The sequence below is a fragment of the Heterocephalus glaber genome, unplaced genomic scaffold (assembly GCF_053883595.1).
Source record: "Heterocephalus glaber isolate CG9 unplaced genomic scaffold, H.glaber_assembly_v1.0 deba00001724, whole genome shotgun sequence".
In the NCBI taxonomy this organism is placed as follows: domain Eukaryota; kingdom Metazoa; phylum Chordata; class Mammalia; order Rodentia; family Bathyergidae; genus Heterocephalus; species Heterocephalus glaber.
The window spans coordinates 415319-433940 of record NW_028258435.1 but is presented as its reverse complement, the minus strand read 5'-3'; the positions used below and the strand labels follow the sequence as shown (position 1 = coordinate 433940).

Genomic DNA, 18622 nt, shown 5'->3' with positions numbered 1-18622 from the left:
GACATTTATAGCTAAGTGGATGCACATTGAGGCAATACTCTTAAGTGAAGTAAATAGGACACACATGTGTAAGTACCAAATAGTTTCTCTGGTGTGAGAAACTGAAAGTGTAAATAGGGACTAAATGTATAATAGGCAATGTGAAACAGGAAGAAAAGGGGCAAAGGGGAAGGAAGTGGGAGGGCTAGAGGAAAAGATAGAAGGGAATGGGATTAATATGAGAAAATGGAAAAATAGGACCAAAATCTTTGTAAATAGGGAGGACTGGAGGGGTTGAAGGGAGGGCTGGGCAAGGGTGAAAAATAAGAACCAAGAGAGATTATGTAAAGGTGCAAATTTCCAATGATGAATGTCATTATATTGTATCCCTAAAATGTACCAATGATGAGAATGAATAATCGATAATGCAAAATAGGAAGAAAGGGTCCAAAGGGGTAGGGGTGGTGGGAGGGGCAGGGGAAAGGAAAGAGGGGAAAGGAAAAATGATGAGAAATGGAAAAAATGGAAATGAAGTCTTTGTAAATAGGGAAGGGTGGAGGGCATGAAGGGAGGGCTAGGAATGGGGAAAAAATAAGAACCAAGATGCATTATGTAAAGGTACAATTCCTAGTGAGAAATGTAATTGTGTTGTATGCCTACAACGTACCAATAAAAGAATTTAATACAAAAATAAACATTTTATAGAACATAAACTCAATTCAAGAGCAGAGGAAAAGATAGTGTTTTCAGCAAATGGCACTAGAACACCTGGTATCCATATATAAAAAATTAACCTCAACCCTTTATTTCCATACATGAAAATAACTTGAAAGGATCTATGAACCTAAATATGAAAGACTAAATCTATAAAACTTTAAGAAGAAATTATAAGGGAAAATGTTTATGAATTTAGGGTATGCAAGAATTTTCTAGGATACAAAAAACATAATGTATAAAAAAATTGATAAATGAGATTCCATCAAAATTTAGAACTTTAAATGACAGAGTTAAAATGAAAAGTAGGGACCGGGGATTTAGCTCAGTGGTTTCGCCTGCTGCAAGGACCCAAGTTCAATCCCCGGCGCCAAAAAAAGAAAAAAAGAAAAGAAAATGGAAAGTAGTCCTTAAACAGCCCATATTTATAATGCATATAACCTAGGACCAGAATATATAAAGAACTCTTACAGCTCATTAATAGACAACCCAGTTAAAAAGTAGACACAAGAAGATGAAAAGTAGCCAGTACAGCATGAGGAAAGGTGTGCAACACTAGAATCAGAAAAGTACTAATCAGTACAATAACAAGATTGAATTATACACTCATTAGGGAGATGAAGTTAAAAGTTTTAAAAGAACAAATGTCAGCTTAGGTGCAAACCAGTTAGAACTTTCTAATACTGCTAATGTGAATGTAAAATGATAAACCATTTTGGAAAACAATATTGAAATTTCTTGTATTACTGTTAAGAACCAACAGTCCCGTTCTTCAGTTTTTACTTGAGAGGAATGAAAACACATGTTCACAATAAATTTGTACATACAAGTTGAGTATCCTTTATCTGAAATTCTTGGGACCAGAGTGTTTCAGATTTTCATTTGAAATCCACTTGATCTGAAAAGAGGATAGCTACTTCTGCTTTTTTTTTTTTTTCAGGTTCCTGTCACATGAAGTATTGTTTTCCACCCTTTAACTTTCAGACTGTGAGTTTCTTTTTTAATTAAATGTGTTTCTTGTATGCAGCATATTGTTGGATCTTGCTTCTTGACCCATTCTGCCAGTCTATTTCTTTTGATTGGTGAATTGAGACCATTAACATTGATGGTTGTAACTGATACATACTGACTTATCATTGTCATGACTTTTTCTGCTTGTTGGATTCTCCCCCTTTGTGTTTAATTTCTTGTCATGCCTGATGGATTCATTTTGCTGGGCTTCCTGGGGTTGTGATCCTCATTGTCTGTTCCTAGGTTATTGTCTAAAATTTTTTGGAGTGTTGGTTTGATATTCATGAAGTTCTTAAGGTACTCTTTGTCATGAAAGTATCTTATTTCTCCATCAACTTTGAAAGATAATTTTCAGGGTACATCAATCTGGGTTGGAGACTGTTTTCTTTTAGGGCTTGAAATACATCACTCCAAGCTCTTCTTGCCTTGATGGTTTGGGTTGAGAAGTCTGCTGTGATTCTGATGGGCTTTCCTTTGTATGTGATTTGTTTCTTTTCTCTAACTGCTTGTAGAACTTTGTTCTTCTGTTGGATTTCTGGAATCTTAACTATTATATGCCTATACACATAGGCAAGATTTTTTTTTGATCAAGGCTAATTGGAGTCCTATATGCCTCACTTATCTGTATGTCAAGTTGTTTTCCCCTAGTTGGGAAGTTTTCTGCCATGACTTCTGTGAACAGTTTTTTTTATGTTGTCTGCATTCTCTCCTGTTTCTTTGTTGACTCCAATCAGTCTTATGTTATTCTTCTTTGCATCATCTAGCAGCTGCTGGATTGATTTCTCATGGTCCCTTACAATTTTGAAGCAATTTTTCTTTTCCTGGTCACTAATTGCAATCTTATCTTCTATATCTGAAATTCTGTCCTCACATTGGCTCATTCTGCCATGTAGACTTTCATTGGAGTTTTTAATCTCCTGGAAATCTATTTGCATGTGTTTTATGGATTCCATTTGTTTCCTATGTTGGGATTCCATCATGTTCCTGAGCTCCTCTCTAGATTTATTAATCATGCCTTGCACTATGAGCACAGTCTCTGCTGTTATCTGAGAAAAAATTCCTGATTTCATTTTTTTCAGATCCTCTTTTTTTTTGCCAGTTCAGGGAGTCCAGGTGATTGAGTATTAGAGTGTTCCATCTTGTTTCCCTTTGGGGTTGCTGTAGGTGATCTGAAAGTCTGGTTTTGAGACTTGTTTACATGTCTTCTCATTTCGAAGGGGGAGGGGCTGCTGCTAGCACCCATGCAGTTCACCTCCCGTGTGCTGGCAGGGGTGGTATGGTGGCCCGGAAGCCTCCTCTTGTGCTCTGAGAGCAGCTCACCTTCTGTGTGCTGGCAGGGCAGGACTGGGGTTTTTGATCTCTACTTTTCTGGGCTGATTATTTTCTGGCTCAGTCTTATGTTCAGGGAAAAGGGGTTGTTAGCAGTGAGGAGCTAGAGGAAGCCTTGGCAGCTGAATACGCTGGCGGCCCGCGGTGTGCAGCAGGCTTCTCCATTCTGGTGGCTGCACATGAGAACCCCTGGAGGAGCTGGAGGTCAGGCCAGCAAACAAACACAAACTAAGCACTGCACAAACACAAACCAGATGCCCAAGCCCCTGGCCACAGACTTGATGCATGCGATGTGGGCTGGAGTTGAGCTCCAGTGCTTTCTGAAGCTGCCCACATCCTCTGTGTGTGCAGCTGGGTTTGGGGACCACTCTCGAAGAGTTGAGGGGACCCAGAAGCCACTCCTTCTGAGAAACCCCCGTAAACCACAGGGCCACTGGCTGAGAGTCAGGCCCACGCCCTGGGCTCCTGGAGACTGGCTTGGCTGTTTCCTCAGCAATGTTTAGCAAGTTACTTGACTTCTTTCAACCATAATTTCTCCCATCTGTAAAAAGGGAATAGTAAAAGTGGCATAGCCTTGGGAGCTCACTGGGAAATCTACAGGTGTGTTAAAATGCTCATGGGGTGAAGCTTGGTGCTCTGGCTCTTGGTCCCTGCTGCAGGGACATTGGCAACAGATCTGAAGCTGAGCTCACCTGAGGGCATTCAGCAGTCCCTCCACGCTGTCTGGGGCCTGTTCCTTCAGGACCTTTATGCAGCCTTTCATCTGGAGGAGAAAGCACAGTCTCATGAACATCCAGTCACTTCTGTCCATTTCACTTTCTCCCCATCCTAACACCTGTCTGTAACAATATCACAGCATTTCTGCCCACAGAAATGAAAACAGGATCTCCTCTCCCTTCAAGCTGAGCAGCAGCTGTTTCTCTAGGCTCCGGGCACTGTAACTGCTAGTGATTTCCATACTGCACTGCTGGTGTACATGTTCATTTGGGGGACAAACACTGGAAACTTTGATTTCCGTGTCACTTACTTCAAGCTAAGTGCAGGATACAAAGCCCTCTGCTCAGTGCTGAGATTCACTGAATGTTTTACAAACCTGATAATTATATACCTCTTTCTGCCCACAATGCTTTCCTTTCTCCAGATGTTTGGGAAACTCTTCCAACTTTTGTTCAAGAAGATCTCTTCTGAGCCCCAGGCAGAGTGACTGTCACCTCTGAGGTTCCAGTGCCACTGTGGCATTTATCAGACCCCTTGCAGAGCTCCCTGCCCAGAGTAGTCTCCCTGCTAGCCCTGACCTCCTGGAGGTACATATCTAGACCTCTATCACCTTTCACAGGACTGGGGAAGGGCAACAGCCAAGGCTTGAGCCCTATGGAGGCCGAATGGATCTCATCTGTTAGCTTGGTTGTATTTGTATGAACTTAGACAAGCGTCTTAGCTTTCTGTGCCCTTGGAATAAAAGTTACTTAAAATATGAGCAGTACATGAACATTAAATCCATAAAGATCACATTATCTTATGTATATGGTGCAGCTAATCAGTTGTTTTAAACTCAGATGCTCACAGTATGTATTAGATTTGCTTGGGCTGAAAGCTTCTTTTATAATGGTTGCTTATAAACTTTTTCTGTGGCTGTATTTCTGGGATGTCAAAAGTTTGATCCTAAAGACCTGATACAATCTATAAATCATGGAGGCAGTCAGGACATTTGGTAGGCACATATAGGCTCATTGAGAAAGAATATCACAGTTGGTCAGTGCTGTCCGTCATGGTCCGGACTGGGAGAGGCTGTGAGCAGGCAGCCCTGTGTCACTCCGGGCTTGGGGTGACATCGGAGAGGCAGGGATGCGGCCCCTCCTACTAGAGCTTCCAGCCTGGTGGGAGAGAGACACAGATATCTCATTATCCAGGGTGCTAGTGCGGCTGTAAAGCCTCCCAAGAGGCAGTGACATAGATGTGGGAAGAGACTGAATTTCTACTTCTATTTCAGGTTGCTTAAAGCTGGGGGTGTGAATACAAGACACTGCCAGAGACGCTGTGGGGCCAGACCAGTGTGAAGCACACTAGGAAATTGAGGGCTTTTTCTTGTAGAAAATACCCTTGACAGCACTAAACATTCCAGGAATGGGGCTGATATGGAAAGGGGCTGGGAAGAACCAGGACCGAAGAGGGGGATCAGTGAGACCCCCCGAGGGTGTGGGGCCTGGAGAACAGAGGGTAAGGTAAGTAAGCCTCAGTCTGACTGATCACACAGGAAGGTGAAGAGGGAGGACAAGCTGCTAGGACCCAGGGACTCAGCTCTAGGCTTCTGAGCCAAACCCTGTGTGGGAGGACAGGGAAATACCCCGGGCCGGAACAGGTTTGTTGGTGGAGGAAAACATTTGGTTTGGGGCTGGCCACGTCTCAGGTGGTCCACAGGAAGTAAGTCTGAAATGATGGGTGAAGTCCAAGCTGGAACAAGGGTTAAAGAATGGTTCCGCATGGCTCATTTCATAAAATTCTAAAGAACTTATTTGAAAACAGAACCTCAGCTAAATTACCCACCATTCCAAGCACTCAAGATTATTATTTGTTCTCTAAATGGCTGACCCCCTGTGCATGATTTTTCTCTCTGGGGATTCTCTCTACTAGAGTACTATTCCTTCCCTCTGTCCATTTAGAAAAATCCTGCACCTTCTTCAAGGACCTCCTCAAATTTCACCCTACCCCTAAGCAGCATGTTTCTCCCTCTGGTTTTACAGAGCTCTCTGCACATCTATTCTGCAAACCAGGGCCTGGGCTTTGTGCATGGATGCATGGCACCTCTTGCAGGGCCTCACAAATAAACATTTGTTTCTTCACAGCTGATGCTGCCCCCCTAAAGACTTACAAACCCGGTGCCTGTAACTGTGGTTCACAAGCAGACTGTACCTGGAGGATGACCCTCCATGTTGTCAAAGAAAATGACCCATCTCAAATAGACACCATCCTGGTGATCCTGCCACTGTCTTAGACCCACATGCAAAGCTCAACAGGACAAGCCTTTCTTATTCACCTCCATGAACAAACAGACTTCATCAAAATGCCTGTGAAAACTGGCACTGTGCACTGTTTATCACCTTGATAGAAAGACTCTGAATGACATGTAAAGCTAAGCTTTTCAAAAGTTAGGAGTATGAGGCTTAATTGCACCCAGAAATCTTTTAACTGGTGGACTGTGTGACAAATTAATAAATGGCAGTGGGAAATGAGAGTATCTTGATTACCAGTCTATTTATACTCAGGCTATCGTATGAAAAATGTTAAAGCCTCACAAAGAACACAGTCAGTAGATTTACCAGTATGAAAAGATCTCAATAATACACTGCTATACAAATGAAATGCTTTTTTTTCTGGTATCGGGACCTTGCGCTTCCGAGGCAGGCGGTGGAACCACTGAGCTAAATTCCTGGCCCGATGAAATGCTTTTTAAGATAGCATATATAGCAGGGGCCTAATCTGTGAAGCACAACACACACACACTCATACACACATCTAGACAGAGGGACAGATACATGCTCATATGAATAGTGGTCACCTGTCTGGGGTGAGATTATTACAGATACATTTAATGCTCTACAATTTGATTTCTGTATTTCAAAAACTTATTACTGAATATTCACTTTGTGGCAAATGGATATAACTCTAGTAAAACTCTTGAAGATTTTTATGAAGAATCATGCCCAGGAGCCCACCATTTTTCTTAGCGTTTTATCCTGAGAACCAAGACCCTCAAGGCATGGAATCCAAACTACAATTTTCACTGATGAACTTTTTGCGCTCTTCAGACTCCTGGTTTCTCTGGGAATGCAGGCTTTCTCTTGACAGTAACAGCGCATCGAAGAAAGTATCTGTTCTGTGCAGACTTGTGAACACAGAGTGTGCCACCCAGGCTTAGCCAAGTCGGAATAAGTTACGATCAAGAGGAGGTTCCATTCTACCCTCACAAGGCTTTAAAATAATGCATGATAGACACTGTTAGGTTGGTGCTACAGGCAAATGCTAAAAGGAGATGTGTTTTATCCCACAGATCAACAGAATATAGCCTACACCAAAATCATGTTTCCCAATGGTTTTCATCCATCCATCCATCCATCCATCCATCCACTTGTCTACCCACCCACCCATCCACCCATCTACCTGTCCATCCATCCATCCATCCATCCATCCAGTAAAACTCTGTAGAACCTCTATTGGGTACCAGGCACTAATTGCCAGATGTTGTGCTAGGCAGTGGAGGAGACAGCAGGTGTATAAATCATGTCTTTATCCTTGTCTAAAAAATTTGACTTTGCGGTGAGGTCAGGAAATACAAACTCGTAAGTACGCTGAGGACCAGAGGAAAAAAGTCTGTACTTGTGCAGGGCACATGAAATGTATTCCTGGTTGAGGTGACATTTGCAAAGTGGCTGAAAGAAATCCACTCATTAAAGAGGAGGAGAAAGGGCCCTTTTGGCAGGGGAAAAGGATCACACATGTTTAAATATAGAGTCATGAAATTGGGCAAAAGGTATGGAAACAGGAAAGAAAACTGAAAGGCGAAGTAATGTTGGAGCATGGTGCCTCATTGTCCTGTATCTCCCAACTCTTTGCTCATTAGGATGGATGTGAGATTGGAATCAGCAGTGAATACTGGGTCAGTGGAGGGACAGAGAGCTGCTAAGGGACTAGTCATCTGCTCGAGGCCACTAGGCTGAGGACGCACATTCCAGCTCTGCTCTGCTTGCTGTGTGTTTGGGGCTGTATCTTGGAAAGGCCACTCTCAGTGGGAGACAGAGGCCAGAGGAAGGGGACGAGGTCTGTTGGCGACCCGGGTGGGGCTCTTTTGGCAAGGACTGTGCATGGCTGCTCTTACATCAATCTTGGATGTCTTGCAGAAGGCTCCCACGGGGTGCACGTGGTCGTAGAGGATGATGACCCCCACCATCACCCTCATGCAGAACATGAGCGTCTCTTCACTCGTGAACCTGCTCCTGTACTCCCTGGAAGAGAGAAGACAGCGGCCACAGCACCTCTGCAGCTCAGCACTGCACTGGGGCCCCTCTCTGCGAGGGGCTGCTCTCTGTATCTTCTCTGCAGAGCAATCCTTGGCCCGCCACCACCGGGTTAATGTGCTCCTGAAGAGACCGTGACCATGAGGGTAATTCCTCTCGAATCTATCCAACCGGCAGTTCAGTGGGAAAATAAGGTAAATGGGAGGCCAGTAAATTCTCGCTTCTGCCCTTCAGCAGCCGCTCACCATGCACATCACCCCCGCCCATCAATCTTGAATATTTTATAGCAGGTCCCTCTGGCTGTCCAAGATTATAGAGAATAATGGCTTCATTACAGAGACAAACAATTGGGCTCATTTCTACAGAGCAGCTATCGGGTCTGCCGTCAGAGTAACTTCCTTTGTTAAGACCTGGGGTGCAGACTGGATTGGATTGGCAAAGAAATCATACACCATTCCCTGAGCAGAGAGCATTTGTGGAGTCTGAATTTTGTCCACTTATCTTGATGGGGTCCCTGATGATTCAGATAATTTCAGCCAATTCTAGAGATTTCCTTAGCATCTATTTCATCATGAATTGGCCCATAATGAAGGTGGGTGCTATTTCTGACTTCAAATAAATCTTAATTTTGGTACAGGTGAAATATTTGAAATTAATTCCCCCTTGTGTATGAACAAAACATGTTTTATAAGGTGCTCCTGATACTTCTGGCTTTCCTGAATATTCTGAAAAGCAGATGTTTGGGAAACTCCATCAGATGAGGAAACCAAGGAAGGACCAGGGAGGTCAGGGCATCTACTCATTGGCACAGCAGAGGATACAGATGTATCCACATCCCGATTTTGAGTGGAGACTTCCCCATAACTACGCTGCTTCATCATCAGTAACTCAACCAATTTTTAGCTCTAGCAACTAGTAACTAGCTTAGGTACAGAGAAATGAGACAGAGAGAGAGAGAGAGAGAGAGAGAGAGAGAGAGAGAGAGAGAGAGAGAGAGAGAGAGAGGGAGAGGTCCATTATCCGTTATTCTGCAATAGTCATACCACTTCTACTTTCCTACTCTGATTCTAAATCTCTTAGGTCTTCTCTATAATATCTATAATAATAAGTCATCTAACTCCTCTATTTGGTCTTTACATATCTTCATATGTATATATGTGTATGTATGTAGATAGGTGTGTGTGTATGTATGTAGGTGGGTAGGTGTGTGTGCATTTGCAGGACTAGGGATTGAGCCTAGGGCCTTCACACTGAGCTACAACCCCAGCCTTTTCTCTTTATTTGTTTTTGAGACAAGATTTCATTAAGTTGCCCAGGCTGAGCTTGAATTTAAGACTCTCTTGCCTCAGTCCCCTAGAGTGCTGAGACTATGCTGCCACATGTGGTCATCCTTACATATCTTCTAGCAGAACTTTGAATGTGGCGTCTGCCATCTAACAAGCTATGCAACCTTTGGGAGGTCAATCAGCCAATTTGAGTCTCAGCTTCTTGGAATACAGAAAGAAAGATAATGACACCTGCTACTCAAGAGTTCCTTCCGAACTTGAAGCAGATGATATACTTGGAAACTTTCTATCCTGACCCGCTGGTACATGCCTTCATCATCTTAACAGGACCCAGCTGGGTGAACCACCAACCGTGAACATCCCTTGGGTTCACTTACGGAGTTTCCAGCATGACTTTGCAGACGCTGGTCATTGTGCTGAGGCAGTCTGTGGTGTTTTCTATTGGCAGGGTTTTGTTCTACGTTGGAGGCACAAAAGCATGTTAGTCACACAAGCAGCTTTTCTGCACAAATAAGAAAAAAGCACGTTGCTGCTCAACTCTACTTACTTCGGAGACAAAATGCATGGTGGCATTGCTTAGGGTTTTCAGCATAGGCGTGGCTTCTGCGTAGAAGAGGGACATTCGATTGGCCATCTCATTATTTACTTCATTCTCAATGTCTAGCTGAGGAGAAGAGGAAGAGAAGATGCAATTAGAAACATAAAGGGCTGTCCTCTCCCTGGGCCCTGCCTGACCCAGGAAGCAAAAAAAATCCACGGGGGAACAGGAGGCCCCAGGACTCACATGCATGTTGTTGATACGATTGCGACTTATTGTTCTTCGGTAGTAGCTGAAGTCATTCTGAATGGCTGGGTTCCTCATCTGAAGTAAGGAGAGAGGAGAGAGATGGTCATTCGCTGGCAGCAGGTGGGGGAATACACATTAGGAGGCCAGGAACTCAAGTTTGTAAAAATGCAGGACTTCTGTGTTTCCCCGAAATAAGACCTAACGAGAGGGCCAAAAGTGCCAGCCCCAATCAGCCTCGCCTTGCCTTACCTGCATTACAGTGGCCCCGACCAAGAGAATAGTGACGTATAATCTGCTGCTCGCCCCTGGCCATCACCATGGTAATGACCAGCTATTAATTGCAGCTGAAGTTTATTTTCCAGTTAAGTCTTATTTCTGGGGAAACATGGTCTTTGTTACACAAGAATCAAAGCAACTTCTGGTTAATAGTAAAGACCCATAACTTCATCATTCTAAATCATGCCCTATGCTTGCAGTGGGCTAGATTTCAGGGAAAGTCTATTTGATCCCAGTTTTTCTCTGACTTTACTTGGAAAATTTTTAATTTTCATATATAAGTCATCATCTTAAACTACTTCAACCATGTGAAATGCAAATCTCCTGAGCTGAACGTCACTCTGGGGAAGGAGCTACCCCTGCCGCTGTTCCCCACCCTCAGCCCTGGCTCGGGACAGGGCTGGACACCTTCACCGTGCGCTGGGTCTGACCTTCAGCTCATCAAATCGAAGTGTAAAATGCAAGATTTCTGCAAACTCCTTGGCCAGGGCCTGCTCACGCTCCAGGTGCTGGGTCGGCGTGTAGGGGGGACAAGTCAGGGACTCCAGTAGGCTCTGCAGGGCCGTCTCTGAAAGCCAAAGGGGTGAACGTGTGTTTTAGGGGCTCGCAGCAACCATCCTGAGCTCTGCTCACCATTTCAGAGATGGCCGCACTGGTCTTTGGTTCCCATGTGCTGCCCCTGGCTGTGTCAGATGCCTCGAGAGTGGACAAGGGGGTCCCAGGCCTGAGCAGACACCTGCACGGCCACACAGTGTGGTCAGCACCTGCTACGCTCAGCTCATGGGCCTGCTGGTCTGATTCCCGACACTGTGAGGAGACCCAAGTGCGCCCGGCTGCCCTGAGAGCCAGTCGTGGGGCAGGAACAGGCCGGTGCTTTGAACAAGAGCTCAGAGCCCCGGGTCCATGCACGGTGAATTCTGCTCCCCAGCTTTGCTGTTCCTCTGCATTCTGACCTAACCCAGGAATACTCTTCTCCAAACCTGCCGCTATCTTTACCCCCAGGTCTGCTCTGATGACAATCTCATTCTCCCTTTGTTTGTCTCTAAACAATCTACAGTTTTTATTTCCCTAGATTTATAGCAGCACAGAGTCATTTACCAGGGGTCCCCAACCCCAGGGGCACGGCCTGCTAGGAACCAGGCCTCACAGTAAGAGGTGAGCGGCAGGAAGCAAGCGCAGCTTCCTCTGTATTTCTAGCCACTCCCTATTGCTCCACCAAGGAGCCTGAGCTCTGCCTCCTGTCAGATCAGTGGGCCTTAGATGCTCATAGGAGCTCGAATTCTCCTGGGAATGCAAATGCGGGGCCCTAGGATGCGAGGACGTCTGAATCACCCCAGAACCACCCTCTTACCTAGCCTTCCCCATTCCCCAGCCATGGAAAACTGCTTTCCTTGAAGCTGGTCCCTGGGGCCAAAAAGGATGTGGCCTTTGGAGCCCGTCCTCCTCAGCAGGGGTTGGCAGACCGCAGCCCCCAGCCCAAATCTGGTCCGCTGTCATTTTGGTAAACAAAGTGTTATTAGAAGATAGGCAGGCTTCTTCCTTCCTGTATCGATGACAGTACTTTGCTGCTCTAGTGGCAGAGGTTGAGGAATTGGAAGACAGAGGACAGGGCCTAGGCTCAAACACCGACTCGACTACCCAGCTGCCAGGCCTGACTGCCGCCGCTGCCTGCACGCGGCCCCGACATGCCTCGCACACAGGGGTGCCGCGCCCCCGGTGAACTCTCACGCACGGCAACCCTGCTCACACTGAGGGACGCTTCTTCTGCTGAGCTAAAACTGGGCTCCTGGGGATTTCAGTTTATTGGGTCGAGCAGCAAACTGAGGGAGCAGAGAGAGAAGCTCATCTGTCTTCTACCTCTGCCTAAAGAACTCTTTTCTTGTGAATCTGGTTTGGTCTGGTCAGCGACTCCACTTGACGTCAGCCCTAGGGCTTCAACACCGTGCTCCTTACTTCCCCAGAATATTTCCATTTCTTTCTTCCTCTCGAAACCTGGCACCCTTACGGTGGAAGCAGAGTAGAAGATGACCGCTGCCTTTTTCACCTGGGGCACACGGAGCCAGCCAATGGAAGCGTGCTTGGCTTTCCTGCAGGGGACAGGGGTTGGACTGCACTGCGGGGCACACGGAGCCAGCCACCAGCCTGAGCTGCCTGTGCCCTTGCTCCTGCTTGGCCATGCTGTACCCACACACTTTTGGTTTTCAGTCTTTGATTTTGTGTTCGAAGCTTAAGGAAAGAATGCTATGCTTATTTTCTTGAACTGCACTGAATTGAACTTGTCCCATGACTCCAGCCAGCCAAGTTCTTTATGGGTTAGTAGGTAACTTGTATTTTCCAACATCTGTTTTTCAGGAAACTACCACATTCCCTCAAAAATAAGACCCGGTCTTATATTAATTTTTGCTCCAAAAGATGCAATGTGGTTTATTTTCAGGTGACATCTTTTTTTTTTCATGTACCACAATCTACATTTATTTATGTACAAGAATCTACACTTATTTATCTATTTGTGTACAAAAATCTACATTTACTCAAATACAGTTATGTCATCTTCTGGAACATTGTCATAACTCAATACATCCCTCGTGTGTTGTGACAGACATAATAAATGTGTCCATCTGGCTGACCATCATAACCAGGGCTTATTTTAGAGGCAGGGGTTATATTATGAGCATCCCAAGAAACTGTGCTAGGGCTTATTTTCTGGCAAGGTCTTATTTTGAGGGAAATGGGGTATGAAGACGTGGCCATCACTGAGCACAAGACAAAGGGACCCCCGCTCTCAATGTGCCGGGAGAAACACTCACAATGTGCCAGGAACGTCACAACAGAAGTGTGAGCAACTCAAAGAAATGAGACTAGAAAGGAGTATTGTTTATGAATGGCTGCCTCCGGTACCAGGTGGTCACTGGGCATTTCCCAACATGCTCAGCTGCTCCTGCTGCCTCCTCAAAAGACAACACAGAGCCTCTCGTGTGAGACAGACCAGGACACAAACCAGACCCACCGAGCCGGATGGAGAACTCGTAGAACCTCTTCAGCCTCACAACCAGGGGACACACCGCATTCCAAGCCTTTTCTTGAAGCTGAATGTCATTGGGGTTTTGAATCGCCTACAAGGATACAGTAGAATTGTGCATTTAATAATAATAATAAGCACAGCATCAATGTGTCCGAGGATGGAGAAAGGATTTTAGTTAACAAAGACAATCTGCTGTTCTGTGAAGGCACACCACTTAAGCTGAGGATGACTCCCTGGCCTGTCCCCCAAGATGCTCATTTCAAAGGAAATCTCAGCACTGGAACGTGAGCCAATGGCTCTGCAGGTAGATCTTGAGTTATCTTACTCATTTTGGTTCTCCTGAACCCTAAAAAGCACACTTGGACAGGAAGGAAATGTGGCCCCACTATTACCATTTGGTTCTGAAGTAGAGTTAGTGCTCATTCAAAGTGGCAAATTCTGTAGATAATTTTCTCTCCAATATGTATTATATTCCTGCCAATCTGTACTGTAACCTGTATGGCCTAAATTCAATGAGTAGAAAAACCATGCCTGGTAGCCTGTTGCTTTCTGAGCAACACGGCCCTTGGCTGGGTATCAGCAGGCTGAGGGCGTCAGCACGATGAGGGTGGAGTCACTCTCACAGGGATGGTGGCGGAGGCAGCAGGGTGTGTCAGTGCACTCATGTTTTGATATTTTCACAATACTAATGCTTTCCATAACGCTTGTGTGGTAGCATTGCCTACGGTCCCAGCTACACAGGAGGCTGAGGCAGGAGGATTACTTAAGCCCAGAAGTTCAAGCTAGCCTGGGCAACATAGTAAGATGCCCCTCTCAAACAAAGCAAAAAAGAAAACCATACAAACTAAAATCAAAACCAAAAAACCTAATGCTTTTAAGTAAAAGTTTCTTGCTGTAAAGGCATGGTGAAGTCTAAAAAGTCAAACTGATGACTTATGTATTTGCTTTGGCTGTTTTGTTCTTTGTGAGACATTTAAGATGATATACTTGGGCTGGGGATTTAGCTCAGTGGTTTCGCCGCCTGCTGTGCAAGTGCAAGGACCCGAGTTCGATCCCTGGTACCAAAAAAAAAAAAAAAAAAAAAAAAAGATGGTATACCCGTCTTCTACTTAAAGCAAGCGGTTTGTGGCCATCACATGTGACCTGCCTAAATTATTACACAGTGCTACAAAGTGGGCGACATTCCAGACCTTGTGATTCATGGTGCAACAGACATGACCGTATGCCAGTGTGCGTGTGTGTGTGTGTAAATACCCCTCACATGAAGAAATCTACTGACACTGTTGTTAACATGAGTCCCACAATACCAAATGGAGGTTTGAGAGAGAACTTTCTAGCATTTTACAGCATTGTGTGCTCAGGTGAATGTGCTAAAATCAAAAGGGACATTGATACATTTCTTAGAACACATCACACCCCTTGTTTTTCTTAGTGCTCAGGGAAATGCTCAAGCTAGTGCGAGTGTGAGTGCACACGTGCATGTGTCTGCGTGTGCGTGTGTACGTCTGTTTGCGTGTATCTACCTGTGTGGTTGTGTGTGTCTGTGTGTCTGTGCAGGTGACTGTGCATGGGCCTCTCTGTGCGTGTAGGTGAGCGTGCCTGTGTGTCTGTGCAGGTGACTGTGCATGGGCCTCTCTGTGCGTGTAGGTGAGTGTGCCTGTGTGTCTGTGCAGGTGACTGTGCATGGGCCTCTCTGTGCGTGTAGGTGAGTGTGCCTGTGTGTCTGTGTGCCTGTGCATGTGTCTGCGCCGTCCTCCCCGTAGCCCCTGTGGTCGCGGCATACACACGTCTCTGATCTCCGGCCCAGCGCCCTTGTAGGCCTGCAGGTCGGTGAGGATGCTCTCGGAATCCTGGAGCACGGCGCTGATCTGGTTCCACGTCTCCCTCTCCCCCTCCGTGGGCTGGGCATCTGTGCAGCGGGGAACCAAGACACACAGGTGGGTTTGTAAAAGCGTGAGCATGGCAACCAGCTCACTGCTGACAGCTCCATCTCACTCCCGCAGGCCGGGTGGCCACTACTGACCACAGCAGGCTGCTAGGAAGGAAAGGGGCCCAGTCTCCCCGGGGCTGGACTGAGAAGGCCCCAAAACCTTGCGGGACACCCTACATCCAGGGTGTTGGGATCACCGTGCTCCGTGTTTATTGATGTAAAACACATTTTCCGCATACCTGCTCTTTATACCAGGTGACGAAAGGAACAAACACTCGTTTGGGATCATTTTTTCCTTCTTGCCTATTATTTTTTAAACCCAAAGCCTGTTTTCAATTGTGGTAAAACACACATAAAGTAAAATGTATCATCTTAACCTTTTTCAAATGTACAGCTCAATGGCGTTTCGCGCTCCACAGTTCTGTGGGAAACCGAAACACTGTATTGGGTCTGCTTTGAATAGAAGATATTTCGGTTATGACTGAAAATCTGTGGGTCTGAATAGAGATGGAAAAACCAGTCCCCTTCACATTTTCATGGACGAATAAGCTTTGGCCTTGCCCACGACTGTTAGCCCAGACATAAGTGCCACGGTCAAGCTCTCACAAATGCAGATGGTACTGACAGCCACGAAGCACCCTCTGGGCTCCTTGGTGACCTCTCCCCGGGGTGCAGCCCTGGAACCCCTGCAGCTCCTCTGTCCCAGAAGTATCTTGTGGGGTGGTGAGCGGAGGCTGAGAGGGGGCAATGCTGGTTTTATTTCCCTCACACTTGCTCTGAACCAGGTCAGCTGCCCTGTCAGGCTGGGGAGGAAGTCAGTGTCTCCTCGTGAATCCAAGGGAGAGGCCACAGGACGAGGTCATCTTGTGCAGCTCCACTTCAGGTGTATGGATCCAGTACCCTGACACTGTCAACACACCCTGCGGTCGGCAGGACAAGGATGAAGCGACATCTGAGTCAATACTTCCTGATCTGCCCCTGTTCACCATTCTCCATGCCATGCAAAAGCTCAGTCCTACAAAGGAGGATGTGCTGCCTTTGCTGGGGTTGCTCTGGGGTGTAAATGGCAGCCTTGCTGATGGGCTGTGAGGCCTGGGAGGTTGTCAGTGGGAGCATCCACCCTGTTCCTGTCACCATTTGAGCTATGATGCCACAGAGTCGATTTAGTGTTCACACTCCTTGTGTGGAGTTGGTACACGTACACAACACATCTTCTTTCCTTTTTCCATTCATTCTCTTCCCCTCTCTCTCTCCATCTTTGATCCCTTTCCCCTTTGAGACAGATCTCCCTACTTCCTACTATTCATCTTTTATTTTGCTGTTTAATGTATTTATACTTTGAGTTTCTCACATAAGAGAAACTATGTGCTATTTAAGCTCTGTGTCTGATTTATTTCACCTAAACTTATGATCTCAAAGTGCATTCATTTTCCTACAATGACTCTTTTATCCTTCTTTATGGTAGAGTAGTGGTCCATTGTGTGTAAACACCACATTTTCTTTATCCATTCATCTGTTGATGGACATAGAGCCCACTTCCAACATTTGGTTGTTAGGACTTGTGCTGCTATAAATATGGGTGTGCATGGATCACGATCGTACGACGTCTTTTAACTCTTTTGTGAAGAACCTTAGAAGGGAACAGCTAAGTCAAATGGAATTTCTACTTTCAGTTTTTTGAGGAATCTACACACTGATCTCCACAGTGGTTGTACCAGTTTACATTCCCACCAACACTGCAGAAGGGCTCCTTTTCCTCTGCAGCCTCACCAGCATTCATTCTTTTTTTTTCTTTAAAATATTATTTTTAATTAGAAAAAATAATCTAAATAGCTATTGGTATTTGTTGTTTTTGTTTTTCCCTTTTGATGAATGTATCAAAAAAATCACAACCTAAACAAAGACAATCTCCTAAAGAGAAATTTATTTGGATAAGATGAAAAGCAAGCCAGGCATGGTGGCACATGCGTATAATCTCAGCACTGGGGAGGCTGAGGCAGGAGGATTGCCACAAGTTCAAAGCCAGCCTGGGCTACATAATGAGTGCAAGGCTGGCCTCCACCACATGGCAAGACCTTGTCTAAAAAAAAAGAGGAAAAGCAAAATAGAGTCTGGGACCAAGACCCTAGGAACTCAGACAGCTGAGTGCAATTATAAAATACTCTGTTAAAGAGGATGACACCAGGAAGGAATGCTTCTCAGTGTGGTGCTCCCGCTCAGCAAGTCACCACTTGAAAGGTTTTAGATGGAGCAGAACTAAAACTAAGTGGGCTGGAGTAGGAGTGCTGGAAGAGCCCAAACACATCCTGTGGATGGTTACACTTAGACACAAGAGAAATATTTCACAGCAGTTTTTTCAAGTAGAAGACTTTCTTAGGCACTTCAACAGTACATTTTTCAAGCCTGGGGAGGTGGTGCACATCTGTAATCTCAGCACTGGGGTAGGCTGAGGCAGGAGGATCCCAAGCTCAAATTTAGCCTGTGCAACTTAGCAATTTAGCGAGGCTCTGTCTCAAAAATGCAAAAGGGTAGAGAATGTAGTTCAGAGTGAACGCCCAAGGTTCAATCCCTAGTACTGGAAAAACAAAAACAACAACAAAATAAAGAAAGAAATTTTTCAGTAGGGTGGCTTCAAAGCCGTAGTGGGGCTGGAGACTGGTGTGGCTTCTCTCTGCATGGCAGGGAGTGACCTTTTCTTTCTTTTTCTTGTTTTAAATTTTATTGGCACATTTTATGTATACAATTCGTTTACATTCATCATTGGGTGCTTGTACTTGTACATGATGTATCTTGGTTCTTATTTTTTTCCCCTTTACCTGTGTGCCCTTCACCCCCTCCGCCCTTCCCTATTTACATAGATTTCGTTTCCTTTTTTTTTTCTTTTCTCATAGTTTTTCCTTTCCCTCTTTTCCTTTACCCTTCCCCTCCCTTCACTCCTTCATCTTCGGAACTTTTTTCCTATTTCAAATTATCAATTATTCATTTTAATCATTTTAACCCTTGTTTACACTTTCAGTTTCTCACACTAGCGAAACTATTCGGTATTTACACATGTGTGTTCTATTTATTTCACTTAAGAGTATGGCCTCGATATGCATCCATTTGGCTATAAATGACTCTAGTTTTTTGTTCTTTATGGCTGAGTAGTACTCCATTTTATTAAAAAAACACATTTTCTTTATCCAGTTTCCAGTTGATGGGCACTTGGGCTGCTTCCAAGCTTTAGCTATTACAAACTGTGCCGCTATGAACATAGGTGTACATATATCACTGTGG

The 18622-nt window shown here is 45.2% G+C and overlaps 1 protein-coding gene across 11 annotated transcripts in view; it reads right to left on the bottom strand.

The window, feature by feature from the left end:
* Cyria (CYFIP related Rac1 interactor A) overlaps positions 1 to 18622 on the bottom strand; it is a 126702-nt gene that overhangs the window by 11462 nt on the left and 96618 nt on the right. For 6 of the 11 annotated variants that reach the window (XR_015446748.1, XM_004869930.4, XM_087199668.1 and 3 more), the window contains 8 exons: positions 15204 to 15325; positions 13402 to 13507; positions 10826 to 10962; positions 10116 to 10193; positions 9879 to 9995; positions 9709 to 9788; positions 7907 to 8033; positions 3726 to 3796 (listed from right to left, as the gene is read on the bottom strand). Coding sequence is in view for 10 of the 11 variants with exons in the window: in XM_004869930.4 (XP_004869987.1) it covers positions 3726 to 3796; positions 7907 to 8033; positions 9709 to 9788; positions 9879 to 9995; positions 10116 to 10193; positions 10826 to 10962; positions 13402 to 13507; positions 15204 to 15325 (838 nt within the window). In the remaining variant the exon portion in view is untranslated. Of the gene's footprint in view, positions 1 to 3725; positions 3797 to 7906; positions 8034 to 9708; positions 9789 to 9878; positions 9996 to 10115; positions 10194 to 10825; positions 10963 to 13401; positions 13508 to 15199; positions 15326 to 18622 lie in introns of all 11 variants that reach the window. The other 5 variants (XM_087199670.1, XM_021248364.2, XM_087199671.1 and 2 more) reach the window with 2 other exon arrangements.